The following is a 14512-nucleotide window of genomic DNA, read 5'->3' as shown; positions in this document are numbered from 1 at the left end:
TACTCTTCAAGAGCTAGTCAAATGGGAAAATGGTGTAGTACAAGAACCTGTTTTTACTTGTTCGCTCACTAAAGATAAGTTGGTATTGCTAAGATTGACACCTCTAATAACTCCTTCTGTTAAAATTCATACTCAAAGTACCGAGTGTGCTGTAAAACAAGTGACAGTAGCATCCATGTCAGTAGTTGGACCAGATGCAAGAGATGGATATATTAGAGCTAGAGCTCAACATAGAGAGTTGCTACCTGTTTTTAAAACAAAGAAAGAAATTTTAATAAATTTTCAATGTCAATAGATTTGAAAGATATGTTGTTTTATTTATTGTTTTTTTAATAGTGTTATAGTAGTGTTATCAAAATATTATTTGAGTAAGATGGGATAGACCTCCTGTTTTTTGGGGAAACCGCATCACTGGCACCACCTTTGTTTCTAATGAAACAAAAAAAACAACTGTTATAAGCAAATTTGTTAATCATTGAAACCTCATTGAAAATTGAAGACCCTCTCCCCTGAAATGTCCAGAATCTGCATTGCTGGTAGGATTCATGCAAGATAATGACTTTGAAACAAGTATCAAAAAAGCTTGCAATTGGTCTAGAAACATTATTTGCATTTAATATTTCATCGCAATGAAAAAGAAGGACATGTAAAACATAATAAAGGACAAATGTGACAAATAAGATTTTACTAAATTTTGCAATTTCTAAAAGTGAAAATTTGGGTATCAAAACTTTTTCCGATCAAAGATTTTTTTAAGGAAACCCTATTTAAAATTTGATTTTACATAAGAATACACCTTTTCTTAAGCTTTTAGAAGAAAAAAAAATTCTCGCTGTACCCTACTGCGTAATATTATATATTAATTTATATAAATATTATATATATATATATATATATATATATATATATATATATATATATATATATATATATATATATATATATATATATATATACTGATGTATTATCAACTCCAGGGATATTAAATTAATTATTTTTAATTATTTTGTGTTTAGCAAAAATATTAGTAATAAAGAGAGATATAGTGGTTTTGTAACAATTTTTAGCTTAAGCAAGAAAAAGTTAATTTTCAAACATTCTTAGAATAATGAAATGTTATTTCATAAATTTAGTTTTTTTTTTAGCGATGATTTAGGACCAGATGGGTTAAAGTTATTAATTTTCTGTTATAAAATATTCATTTTTCATTATATTATAATATATAACAATGGTATATAAAATAAGTAAAATAACTTAGTATAAAAAATTTTAAATTTTATTTTTTAAATGGTTTTATAATAAATCAAAATAAATTTTTATTAAAGATTAGAAAAGAACATTTAGATTGTTAAAATGTTTATTAGAATGAATAATTGTTATTAGAGTTAAAATAGAGTTTTAAACTTTTTCTTAATTTATCTGCTGCTCAAAAAATCATCGTATTATTTGGTAGGTAAATTTAGTAATTGATTATTAGAATTTGATTTCAAAGAAGTTCTAAAGATTTTTATTTACTTAATAATATAAAAAAATCTAATTTTCTAATTTTAATTTAAATCTAATTTAGTACTGGCACCAACAATGGTAAAAAATTGACCTTCGCTAAATCAGTCATATAGAGTAACAACTTTAAAGTAATCAATCATTGCACACAATGAGTTTTTTTTTAAATTTATTACTTTATTAAATATTAAAATGTTTCCTTACTCAAAAACTTATGCATTTTTATTTTTAGTTGATTCGAAATGGATAAGAAAGGAAATACTATATTTTTTTGCATTTGAGTTGATTTATTTATATTTTACGAAACTAATATATATATTAGATAAAAATAAATTTTTATGTACTGTGGGGTACAAAAAAAAGCCACACTGATATTTTTTCTTGATTTCAAGTATAAATTGTATAATCAAGCAAAACAAAAAAAATTGGATGTGGCAGTGAAAAATTCAGGAAAGAAGAGGTATGCATATATATAAACTAATATTTATATAACAAAAATCATTAGAGATACAGAATAATATGGGCACATTTAATATTTTAGAAAACAGCGAACGGATATAGAAATTGGACGAATTATTGAAGCTGCTGACCGAGGAGAGTCTCATAGAAGCTATGTAGAGCGTTTTAAACTCCACTATTAGCAGATTGGTGAAGAAATATAAACAAAATGGTACAACTGAAAGCTCTATTGGATCAGGGAGAAAACCTAAAACTTCAAAAAAGGAAGATCGCTACATTCTTAATGTTGTCAAAAAAGATTGTAAAATCACATGTAGTGAGATAAAACTAGATTTGAACCTTACTAATATCTCAAAGTGGATAATATCTCATCGAATAAAAGTATCAGGTGAATTTTTTTCTGGAAAGCAAATAAAAAAACCATTTGTTAGTGAAATCAATCGCAAAAAAAGATTAAAGTGGTGCATTGAGCACAAAGATTGGACATGTGAACAAAAGGCTAAAGTTATTTGGAGCGACGGGTCTCCTTTCATCTTGTTTTATAATGGTCGACCTCACTGTTGGAAATTAATTGGGGAAAATTCAACCCCCAAACATGAAACGCAACCATTAAACATGACAAAAAGGTCAATGTGTGGGGTTGTTTTAGTGCACACAAAGTTGGACAACTTTACCGGGTGAAAGACACCATGGACCAGCATTTGTATCACAAAATCTTAGTTAATCAACTTGGACCAAGTATAAAAGAATTTTTTCCTAATGGTGACTACATCTTTCAACAGGATAACGATCCCAAACATACAGCACGGTTGAATAAGAGATATCTAGAATCTAAATTGATACCAGTTATGTCTTGGCCAGCACAGTCTCCTGATTTAAATCCAATTGAAAACCTATAGTCTATATTGGATAAAAAGTTGAAAGATCGTAGGGCAACAAATGAAGATAAACTGTTCCAAACTCTTCTTGTTGGTTGGAATGCTTTGCCAAATGACTTATTAAAAAGGCATGTAGATAGTATGCCTTCTAGATGCGCAGAAGTCATAAAAAACAAAGTGTGGCCAATTAAGTACTTATACAACTAAAACTTGAAAAATACTTCACAAATCCTAATTTCTTTTTATTATATGCAATATAGAATAATGTCAAAAGCATTTCTATCAATTGTCTTATATCACTTTTATTATATGAGTTTGAGACATTTTTTATTGCTTTTTTTTTATTAAAAAATTGAGTGTGGCTTTTTTTTTGCACCCCACTGTAAATTTATATAGGATTATGTAATATAATTATATTATTATGTACTAATACTTTATTAACTATTTTTTTTATTTTTTTATTTGAAGTTGTTTATTTACAAATTGATTATTTAATCACGGAAAATTTAATATTTTATTGTAAATCAAAAATGATTTGTTTTAGATAATATTTTCGATAACATTCAATCTATTTTACATTTAAAATGTTCACTTTTTAAATTTTCATATGAACAACATTCCTTTCATTTACGAAAACTATACGGCAGTTGAGTTGCCACAACCTTTCTGTTGTTTAACGGGGAAAACGCATTGATTTTCAACGGAAATTTCAGTTTATATGCGGAAAATTTCCGGCAGCTACGATGACAAAACCTCCCGTTATTTAACGGAAATAAACGGAAAAAACCCATTGTATTTAAACGGAAATATCCGTTTATTTACAGAATTTCCGTTTACATGTGATGGGTTTTTCCGTAAAATAACGGGAAGTTTTGTCATCGTAGCTGCCGGAAATTTTCCGTAGAAAACGCGATATTTTTTTAACAGTGTATGGATAGACTTACAACACAGACATAGACAATTCTGTATGTTGTAATGGACACAACAAATGTTTAATTTTTTGTCCTTGTTGTGTCTATCAAATTTTTGATGGTGTCCTAAGATTGCTCAGTTAAAAAATAATTTTTACTTCATAAGTCTACAAAGCATAACTTTTTGTCTATTTGGTGTCTATGATTTTGTCTAAATTTACTTGATTTCATAAAACCAGAAATATTGATTTTTGCCAATAAAATCTAAATTACCCAAAAATCCCTTAGAAACAAAAAAGAAAATATACGATACATTATATTTGAATTTTATTTCATGGTAAAAATGACTTTTATGGTGACAAATTTAAAGTGGTGACAAATTTTAGGACGGAATTTTTAAAATAATTTTATTGAAGGTGATAAAGATTTTAGTGACTAAGGAAAATTTTTTAAATGATAAACTTACCTTCAACTTTTTTGAAGTAATCCCAAACTGGAGAGGGCATTTTAAAAATAAATTTTCACGCACATTCACTGAGAATTGAAAAACAACTGAACTGAGTAATTAATGAACTTCAATTGAGCACAAAATAGTCCATTTTGAGGTTTTTAAATAGACATTAACTTTTTAATCCACAGCACACGCTGGACAAAAAATTAAAAAATGAACTTCTGTTAGAAAAATTGTATTTTTAATTTTGTGCTCGTTTTCAGATTTTGAAACGATGCTGCAGTGAAAATTTAATTACTCGTTATAAGTCCAAATTATATATTAAATAGATCTTCTATACCTCATTAAAAAATCGAGATGTTCATTTAGTGTCCGTTTTTAAAATGATTGTCTAGAAAGACAAACATTTTTTATAGACAATTCATTTTTGATAGTTGTAATTAAAATTGTTGCAATTAGTGCTTTGTCGAAGTCTATTTTTGTCCTTTTATAATAAGGCCATTAGAGATTGTCTGGTTGCTACTTAATATGTTAAAATAGCCGAAGACCTCTATTTATCTGAAATAATCTCATAACAAAAAGCCACCCAGTCAGAAAATAATTCCTTGTTTTTTAATATTCAAAAAATATTCCAAGAAAATTATGATGCAAAAAAAGAATGGTGAAAAAGAAACCGAAACATAAAGAAACGAAGGACGAAAAGTTGCAACGGAAACGAAATCGAATCATCGCTAAAAAATATATCGCTAAAGTTACTGAAAGACATTGAAATACTGCTCAAAAAGACATTAGAAAGAAGTGAGAATGAAAACAGGTTTACTTTGAAAGATACAAAATGTTTCGTTGTGACTCATTAGATGGCCTTGGTTTACATCAGGGGTGGCCACAACTTTTTTGATAAGGGCCAAAGTTAGCTTTTCAACTGTTAAATGGGGCCGGAGATTTTTAGTAATATAGTTTATTAAAAATATTTTATTTAAAAATATTGATTTGCAAAGGAATAACACTCAAACACACATATTTACTAGGTAACAACATATGCTGGTCACAAGGCTATTAGGTATAATACAAATTATAGTTTATTGGTAATCACGAACCAGCCTTTTTTTCACAATATTTTTAATGTCAATTGGCAACTGACTGGTTGCGATTCTTAATGTATTCTGCAAGTTAATATCTGTCAATACAGATCTTGTTTTGGATTTTGCAAATTTCATACGAGAAAAAACACTTTCACACAAATATGTGCTACCAAACAAAACAACCATAATTTTTGCATTGTTGACTAAGTTGGTGTAGTTATTTTGGTCAAGATTTTTGTAAAATAACAATAAACTTTGTTTATTATATGCTTATCTCAAAGCATCGCTGCATTGAAGATCAATTAACTCCATTTGCAATTTATCTGGTACAGTTTCAATATCAGCAGAGAATGGCACTGTGAACAATTGGATTTTGTCTGCATGATTCTTAACATCTGCAAGACTTTTTGAAAATCTTGTTTTCATTTCAGCAATACAGGTAACAAATTTTGCTGTGTTTCCAGGATTCAGCTCACCCAAAGTTGGAAAATGACTGAAATTTTCAGTTCTTAAGTTAATTTCAACTGAAAAGCTAGAATAAGGTTGTACATTTTTCCAATTAATTGATCTTTTCCTTGGAGTTCTTGTTAAGTATATTGCAATGTTGGGTCAAGTCTACTAGAAATGAAAATTTTTTAATAAACTCTCTTTCTTCTAGCTCTGGTGGATAATCTTTGTTGATAATTTTGAAAAAATCCAACATATTTTGTCTCAAATCATAAGTTCTTTTCAGCAGATTACCTCTAGAAAGCCATCTCACCTCAGTATAATAAAGCAGACCACCATATTCAGAGTCATTTTCAGCAAGAAAAGCCTCAAGTTGCCTACTTCTTAATGCACTGGACTTAATGCTGTTTATTGCTTTAACTACTACAGACATTACATTTTTCACATCCATAGTCTTTGCTGTTAAATTTTGCTGATGAATAATACAATGCAGCTTAATTAATGACAAGTTGGGCGCTACTCCACTTTCTCCCCCCCCCCCCCCCCCTAATTTTATGATTGATTCTGATAGAGAATTTTATGCTGATTAAGAATCGTATAAAAACATGGGTCTCAAAATCAACGGAAAGTGCTCTAATCTGATGTCGAAAGTACAAAAATATACCACAAATCGCTAATATTCGCCATCTTGAAAAGTGATTTTTTTTTGTTTAAAAGTTATCCTTTCAAAGTATCAACAGCCTGGTTTTTATTTTTTATATAAAAGATTTCGAATAAAAGAACAAAGAACCGGTGCGTTAAGTTTCATAATCAGGTGTATTGACCGCATTTTTTTTCTCTTACCAGGTAATGAAATTCAATGGCATTTACTCTTATCGCGTCAATTTGCTTCAACTGGATTCTTAGTTTGTTAGCTTGAGTGTCTTTTAAAACTTTTGTCAAATAAGTTGAAAAATTCTTTCATTGATTATATTCTACAGTTCACTTTAAAACAAGATAAAAATTTTTTAATTATAAAAATAATTCTTTAAAACTATTGACTTTCTTTTAAAACTTCAAGTTAACCCCCCGTGAATTCATTTTCATTATGTTTGTCATATAAAAAGGAGTGCTTCAGAATAGTTTTTCTGCTTCTTCATTTATCTACATATCATGGCTCTTCGAAGACCAACAATAGACGTTTTTGACTCACTTTCTTTGACAGAAATAGGAGCAAAATTCAAATACGATATCGAAGCTACAATTCACTGGTGCAGAACTTATGTTTTACTCGCTGAAAGCATGAATTGTAGTGTATGTAACGTGCCCTGCACACAGCAAACAAAGAATGGGTCAGTTGATCAAGTTATTTGGAGATGTCCAGTCAAGCGCTGCAAAAGAACCTTTAACATTAGAAAAGGCAGCTTCTTTGAGAAATCTCACCTACAATTGTGGCAAATATTGGGCTTAACTTACGCTTGGAGTAGAAGTGCAGGTAAGAGCCGGGGATTATCAATAAGTGATTTAAGGCAAGAGTTAAATATCGGAAACGACAGCACCATTGTTGATTGGAATCAATTTTGCAGAGACATTTGCGTTTCATATTTCCTCAATAACCCTGATCCAATAGGCGGTCCAGGGTGCATTGTTGAAATAGATGAATCTGTTTTTTGTCGAAGAAAATATCAAGTTGGTAGAATAATCCCGCAGCAGTGGATATTTGGTGGGTATGAACCTGCAACGAAGAAAGGCTTTTTGATTCCTGTCCAGAACCGCGATGCTGCAACATTAATTCCTATCATACATCAATGGATACTTCCTGGCTCTATTGTCTGGAGTGACATGTGGAGAGCATATAATGATTTGCAAGCTCCAGCATATTTACATGGTACCGTTAACCACACCCTCAACTTTGTAGATCCACAGACAGGTGTAACAACAAATCACGTGGAAGCTATGTGGTGTCGAGCAAAAGCAAAATTCAAATCAATGATGGGGCCAACTAATCGCGAAATGGTAGCTGATTATTTATCCGAGTTTATGTGGATGCAGAGATTTTCCGAACACCGGTTTTTTCACTTTTGGGATCAAGTTTTAACAGCATATCCTGTTTGACATCCTGTGTGCATCAAACGTAACATACATTATAATTCATGCCTAAGGTTGTGTAAATCAAAAAACGGCTATTTTCATAGCCACACAAAATTATTAAGAACATTTTTTGCAAAGAACATTAAGAAAGCCCTTTTTTATTACTCTATGAAAGTTTGTCTTTCCAATTAATTTTTTTCTTTAATAACAAAAAAAAAAAAATAACCGAAAAAATAATCGTAAATTCTGTTACAAAACTAAATTTCATAAGAAGGAATCGCAATTTCACAAGAGCGACACGTTTTATAACTTTATAACTCGATCGTCTGCCTGATAGCTCTGGAAAGAACTTACGCGTCTATATTAGCCATTCCAGACGATTTTTTTATAATTCAAATAAACATATACAATGATTCTTACGTCGCGAAAATAAAAATAAAAAACGTCATAAAATATGCGAAGGAATATAGATATACATAATTTCTGTATACAAATCCTTAGAATCTATTCTTCAAAAAAACATAAATAAATACTTGTTATAAAAAGAGAAAAGAAAAGAAAAAGAAAATTTCGTGTTTTTTGTCAAACGTCAGATGTTTTTCGTTGAGCCGTGGAATCGCTATCTATATTAAACCAGAAAAAATTCCTTATAGTAAAAACCAGGCTGGCAATGTTTTGCGGTTAAAAACAATATCAACCGTAAAGTTAGTGAATTCAAGATGGCGAATATTAGCGATTTGTGGTATATTTTTGTACTTTCGACATCAGATTAGAGCACTTTCCGTTGATTTTGAGACCCATGTTTTTATACGATTCTTAATCAGCATAAAATTCTCTATCAGAATCAATCATAAAATTAGGGGGGGGAGAAAGTGGAGTAGCGCCGACAAGTTGTTTTCTGCCATTTTATTTTCCGGTCTGGAAAAAACTCCCTTTTTTTTTTCAATCATTGAGCTGCCACCACCTGATGTAATTGAAATTAATCTGTTGTAAGTCAAGTTGAACTTTTTAAAAACTTTCTTCATGGCAAGAAAAATGTCTTCTCCTGTTGTTTTGCCTTGCATAGGATAGATGTCAAGTAGCTCTTCAGTAACAAGAAAATCATTATCAATACCACGAATAAAAAGAGCTAATTGAGCAGTTTGTGATATATCAGTTGATTCATCAATAGCTATTGAATAATACTGAAATGCTTTTTTTTTTCAGTCAATGACAAACTCAGATCATCAACAATATCACATGTTCTTCGTGTAATTGTTTGTCTTGAGAGGGAGATATTATTTAAAATTTTCAATTTTTCAGGACAAATGTTTTTGAACACAATTTCAAGAGATTCCTTAATAATTTCCCCATCACTGAATGGTTTACAATTTTTAGCTAAAAGAAGACTCACTTCATAACTTGCAATAGCAGCATTTTCTGTTTCAGTGTTGCCCCTTTTTAACAAATCTTGTTGTTCAAATAACTTGTTTTTCAATTTAATTGATTTTTCTTTCCGCACCTCGTTGACAAACTGATTACAAGCTTTTGAATGTTTTGTATCATAGTGCTTCCTTAAATTATATTCTTTGCACACTGCAACCGATTCATTACATATTAAACATACTAGTACTGAATTACATTCAACCAAAAAAGTATTTAGTTTGCCATTCATTATTAAATAAACGACATTCCTTGTCGATTTTTCGTTGTTTTTGGTTTTGAAGATGCCATTTACAATTAAAAAACGCAAATCGATGGCTCCGCGCAAAATCGGACTATCTGCAATCTCCGCCAAAAACAAAATTGGCATATCTGCAATCTCCGCGTAATACAAAATTGGACTATCTGCATTTTCCGCCAGCTTTATTTTTGAACTATCTGCATTCTCCGGGCGTTAAAAGTTTTTATTGCATGAAATTATGCGCCTTGTCAAAATGTGATTTCACTACAAATGGCAGATCTCATGAAATAAGTTGTTAATAAGAAGACAGTAATTGCATTATTTTCCATCTATTCCTGAGATATAAACCTGTTTAAGTTTTAACACAAAGTTTCACTTGCCACATTTGATTTTGCTTAGAAGTAATTATTTTAAATAGTTATATGACATATGGTATGTTAATGCAAATGAAAAATTTACAATATTTTTAGAACATCATTTTAGCAGCTAAAATAAGAACAGTCTGCATCTACTTTAATCTCAAGTCTGAACTTAGTAAGCGTATACACATCATGAATTGATCAAAGTGTAGCTGATCGCAAAACCAATTTTATGTATTCAAATTTAATTTGAAATTAAAATGCTGCTGGATTAAGAAAACGTTTTACAGTTTTACGAGGCTTATTCGAAACATTGTTTGGTGTTTTTCAAGTTTGTCTATTTTCAACAGAAAAAAAAGAAAGTAGTGTTACTGTGTTATCTATATTATATAGGTATACTATATAGCATATAGCAGTCAGTCATATTTTGGTTAAATGTGAAAATAACAAGTTGGTTTGTTTAGCTTACAAAATTAATTAATTCAAGTGTATTATTGCTATCGTCAAATAAAATATGTTAGATCTTAAAAATATGTTAGGACTACAAAATTATAGATGTTTTTAGATAAGTTGTGTTTGTATGTTAAATTATAATTTCTAAAGTTAAAAATTACCTAAATGTGACTATAATTTAAATTCAAGTAATTAATATTGTCTATTACAAATGTGATAATTTATTATATTGGGTATACTGTAAAAGTAATAAAAGCCTGATATTCAGATCAATGTGCAAGTTAAGGATATGTTTATTTAAAACAGCAGTTTTTTTTTATTTTGTAATTATTCTTTTATAGAAAAAATACAGCTATTTTTGATTGTATTAGTTATTACTATCATAGTAAAAAAATTACAACCCTTTTTTATATATCATTACATCCCAAAGTCTTGGATATGTAAAAATTATCAAATATAATTGGACCAAAATTGTTTGATCATCACTGCAGTTGAGGTGACATCTGATTAAACCAATGTTTAATGGTTAAGAGCTCAAATCCAACTGAACCTAAGGTTCTAAGGAGCTCAAATCCAACTGAACCTAAGGAACCTAAGGTTCAGTTTGATTTTGATCCTAATTATTGATAAACCAAGTTTAAGAAAAGTTGGAAACCATAACGTTTAATACTCATGCATGAGTTTCTAACTAGTTTGTGTTCAGTTAAGTGGCATCTCCAAAAAAGAATGGTTTTAAGTAGACAACAAAGAAAACTCCACATAGTTTGATTGCTTAATGAACAAAAATAGGTTAATTACAATAATTTTGTTAGTTACGATCTAGGTTACAATATATATATATTTATATATATATATATATATATATATATATATATATATATATATATATATATATATATATATATATATATATATACACAGGGTGTCTGCCAATATTATAAGTTGGATTTCCCTAGCTTTTCCCTGATATTTACCTATTTCTCGTTTAGAAAAATGCTCTTCAACTGCAAAAATATAAACAATAATACAACCCACATTAAATATATCAAGAGAAATTCATAAAACTATCTGCCAAATAAACTTTTAGATTACGTAAACTATATACAACTTATTTAAGTTATATAAGTTTGATAAAGACTCATCCTTCCTGATTTTTTTAAAATTTAACCTAATTTCTCTGATAATCCCCTGATTTTTTTGAAGATATCCGAATTCCCTGGCATTTCCCTGATTTCGCAGACATCCTGTATATATTTATATGCAGATCTTGTGTATAAAGACCACTTAGAAACATTGCAACATAACATAACAAGAATTTAATTTGATCTAAACTTATTAGTCACAACAACAAGGCTAAATAAAATTGACAAAGTATGTATGATGAATTTAGCAATTAGTATGTAACATAACAATGTTTTGTTATATATGCTATATTATTATTAACAATAACAAGTTATTTTTAACATATTTATCTTAACTAAAACTACTTGATTACTCACAAACTTAATCAAGTTATGATCAAGGTTTTGTGTTTAAATAATCGCTATTAATAAATGTTTAAATAATCGCTATTATTTAAAAAATTGTATAATTTTATAAAAAACTTCAAATATTTAAAGAAACACCACCAAAATATTATGCACCCGAAAAACGCAGATAGTCCAAAAATGTATCTGGCAAAAATGCAGATAGTCCAATTTTGTTTTACGCGGAGATTGCAGATATGCCAATTTTGTTTTTGGCGGAGATTGCAGATATGCCAAATTTGTTTTCCGCGGAGATTGCAGATAGTCCGATTTTGCGCAGAGCCATCGAAATGGTAATTGCCGGCTGTGCCGGAAATTAATCCTGCGATTAATTGCCGGCAGGGTTTTTTTAATACATTTTTAATTATTTAAAGCGATTGTTTTTTTACAAAAAATGTTTTAAAATTTATTAATTTATAAATTTAAATATTATATAATTTATTAATATTTTATATTTGTTTATAGTTTTTTTAATTATCTTTACAACTAACTGACGGGCCGGTGTTGCGTTAAAAAAGTTAGTCGTAAAAAAATTTAACAAATATCTGCGCATGCGTTACGCGTGCGCAGTATGATAAAAAAATGTTCGTTAGGGAATGAAATTTGTCGTTAAAAAAGTTGCATCGTTTCGTTAGGGTATGTAAAATATTAAAAAGTAGTTTATACTTTATATTAAAAATGGCTGTCCATATTTACTAAGTTGCTGAATTCATGAGCTTTATTACTGATATATGGACCAGTAGTTCAAATGAAAGCTTCATTAGCCTGACAGGTCACTGTTTAGACAATACATTTAATCAGAAAACTTGTACTTAGAGTAGCTCCTTTTCCTGAGAGGCATTCAGCAGCAAATATTGCTGAATTGACTGAAGATATTATGGCTGTATTTAAAATATCACCTTCAAAAATTCATTTAATAGCTGGAGATAATGGTGCAAATATTTTTAAGGCTATTAAAGATAGCCCATATGATAGTATGCCTTGTTTTTTACACACACTGCAACTAGTAATTAATGAGTGTATTTTTGAACAAACAGTTGTCAAGAATGTCATTGCAAACTGCCATTCAATTGTTGGGCATTTCAGCCATTCTCCCCAATCCTGCCATAAACTTAAAGCTCTTCAAGAAGCAAACAATGTTCCTAAGCACAAACTTATTCAAAATGTTCCAACAAGGTGGAATAGTACCTGTCATATGTTAGAACTAATTTATGAACAGGAAACCTCTAACCATATATGCACTTGAAAATGGTAAGCTTCCTTCATTAAATGCAAACAAATGGATAATTATTGGACAATTTAGTGTTTTGCTAAAATATTTCCAAAAAACAAGAGTTCGCTTGAGTGAAAGAAATTCTATTGTCTCAAATATTATACCACAGATACAGCTTTTGAAACATTTCATTAACAAAGCTTCAATTTATGACAACTGATTTAACTTATTCAATTTAGAATAAATTCAAACAATATACTGATAACTATAACATCATCTTGTCAGCATTTCTTGATCCCAGATTCAAATTAAAAATGTTCAAAAATGAAAACACCTTTTCAGCTGCTAAAAAAAGTACTGAGAACATAACCATTCAGCTTATTAAAACCCATGAAAATATAAAAAACATCAAAGTTACTGAAAATGATCGGTCTGCAGCTTGTGACATTGAAAATATTGACTCAGAACATGAAAATAATGGTACAGTACTAAATGAATAGAAAGATATAGTAGAAATGGGTTTTGACAATTGCTTTGAAGAACTTGTAGGATTTAATTCTAAACAAATCTGTCAACCACAAACTTTATTTCAATGAAACTTTATTAAATGAAATTCAACTCTACTCAAATGAAGACCTTATTCACAAAAAAGCGATCCTTTGTTGTGTTGGAAATCACAGAAAACTAAAATGCCACTATTAGCAAAGCTTGCTTTAAAGGATTTAAGCTGCCTACCGTCTTCTGTGGAGAATGAAAGACTTTTTAGTATTGGTGGAAATGTATATACTGCAAAGAGAAATAGCTTAACAGGAGCTCATGGTGAAATGTTAATGTTTCTGAACTATAACATGAGAAATTAAAAATATTTGATTTTGTTTCTTCAGCCTATTTTCTAAATAAACAAATTTTAAAATAAAAAAATATTCCATGTTCTTTTCTTTGAGAGAACCGGTTAAAGTATCAGTGTCAGTATAATTCTTTTAGAAGTGAGTATCTATGTTCTATTTTTTCATGAAATATAATTTATTTAGGAGTTTAAAAGCTTTGATACTATGAGGAGGTCAAATGAAAAAAAAAATGTCATGAAAAAAGTTTAACTTTAAAGAATTAGAAAATTGCGGGAAAAAAAAATTTGGAAAAAATAATTGAAACTCTGTTTTTGAGCTATAGCTCAAAAAAAAAAAAAAGAATGTCTCCCAATGCCTTGAGCAAAATTTCAAAGCATATTCTGTTGTGGACTTGAGGGTTGCGCAAATAAAAGAGTATCGTCAGCCGGGGTAACTTTGGTCAGTTTTGGCAGTTTTTCTTAAACATCTCTGAATCTTATTAACTTTTTTACAGCTCTCTTTTTGGTAATAACATTATAGGTCTTGGCTATAGGGCTCTATATTTATTTCTTTCATTTTTTTATTACAAATATTTTTCAACACCGAAAAGTAACCAATGTTACCCCAGGTTTTTATCATGTTTGATCAATAATACCCCTGCTATAGGGTA

The 14512-nt window shown here is 29.5% G+C and overlaps 3 protein-coding genes and 1 long non-coding RNA gene across 4 annotated transcripts; 2 read left to right on the top strand and 2 right to left on the bottom strand.

Annotated features, from left to right (window-relative positions):
• The first annotated feature begins 953 nt into the window (after positions 1 to 953).
• Positions 954 to 3590, top strand: LOC149891578 (uncharacterized). Its single transcript, XR_016450299.1, has 3 exons — positions 954 to 1634; positions 1736 to 1963; positions 2045 to 3590. It is a non-coding gene; the product is annotated as an uncharacterized LOC149891578 (long non-coding RNA).
• Positions 3591 to 5554: 1964 nt separating this feature from the next.
• Positions 5555 to 6182, bottom strand: LOC149891577 (general transcription factor II-I repeat domain-containing protein 2B-like). The gene is made up of 2 exons (XM_090077963.1): positions 5929 to 6182; positions 5555 to 5816 (listed from the first exon to the last, which is right to left on the bottom strand). The coding sequence occupies exons 1-2, from the start codon at positions 6180 to 6182 to the stop codon at positions 5555 to 5557; spliced, it is 516 nt and encodes a 171-aa protein (XP_089934089.1).
• Positions 6183 to 6883: 701 nt separating this feature from the next.
• On the top strand, positions 6884 to 7825 carry LOC149891576 (uncharacterized). Its single transcript, XM_090077962.1, has one exon. The coding sequence runs from the start codon at positions 6884 to 6886 to the stop codon at positions 7823 to 7825; it is 942 nt and encodes a 313-aa protein (XP_089934088.1).
• A 142-nt stretch (positions 7826 to 7967) lies between these two features.
• LOC149891575 (general transcription factor II-I repeat domain-containing protein 2-like) lies at positions 7968 to 9455 on the bottom strand. Its single transcript, XM_090077961.1, has 3 exons — positions 9020 to 9455; positions 8731 to 8972; positions 7968 to 8000 (listed from the first exon to the last, which is right to left on the bottom strand). The coding sequence occupies exons 1-3, from the start codon at positions 9453 to 9455 to the stop codon at positions 7968 to 7970; spliced, it is 711 nt and encodes a 236-aa protein (XP_089934087.1).
• Between the last annotated feature and the right edge of the window lie 5057 nt (positions 9456 to 14512).

This window comes from Hydra viridissima, unplaced genomic scaffold, assembly GCF_058129835.1.
Source record: "Hydra viridissima isolate aposymbiotic clone 2 unplaced genomic scaffold, HvirCarnegie_v1 scaffold_2, whole genome shotgun sequence".
Taxonomy (NCBI): domain Eukaryota; kingdom Metazoa; phylum Cnidaria; class Hydrozoa; order Anthoathecata; family Hydridae; genus Hydra; species Hydra viridissima.
Note: the sequence above shows the minus strand (reverse complement) of the source record. Positions and strands in the feature narration are given on the sequence as shown.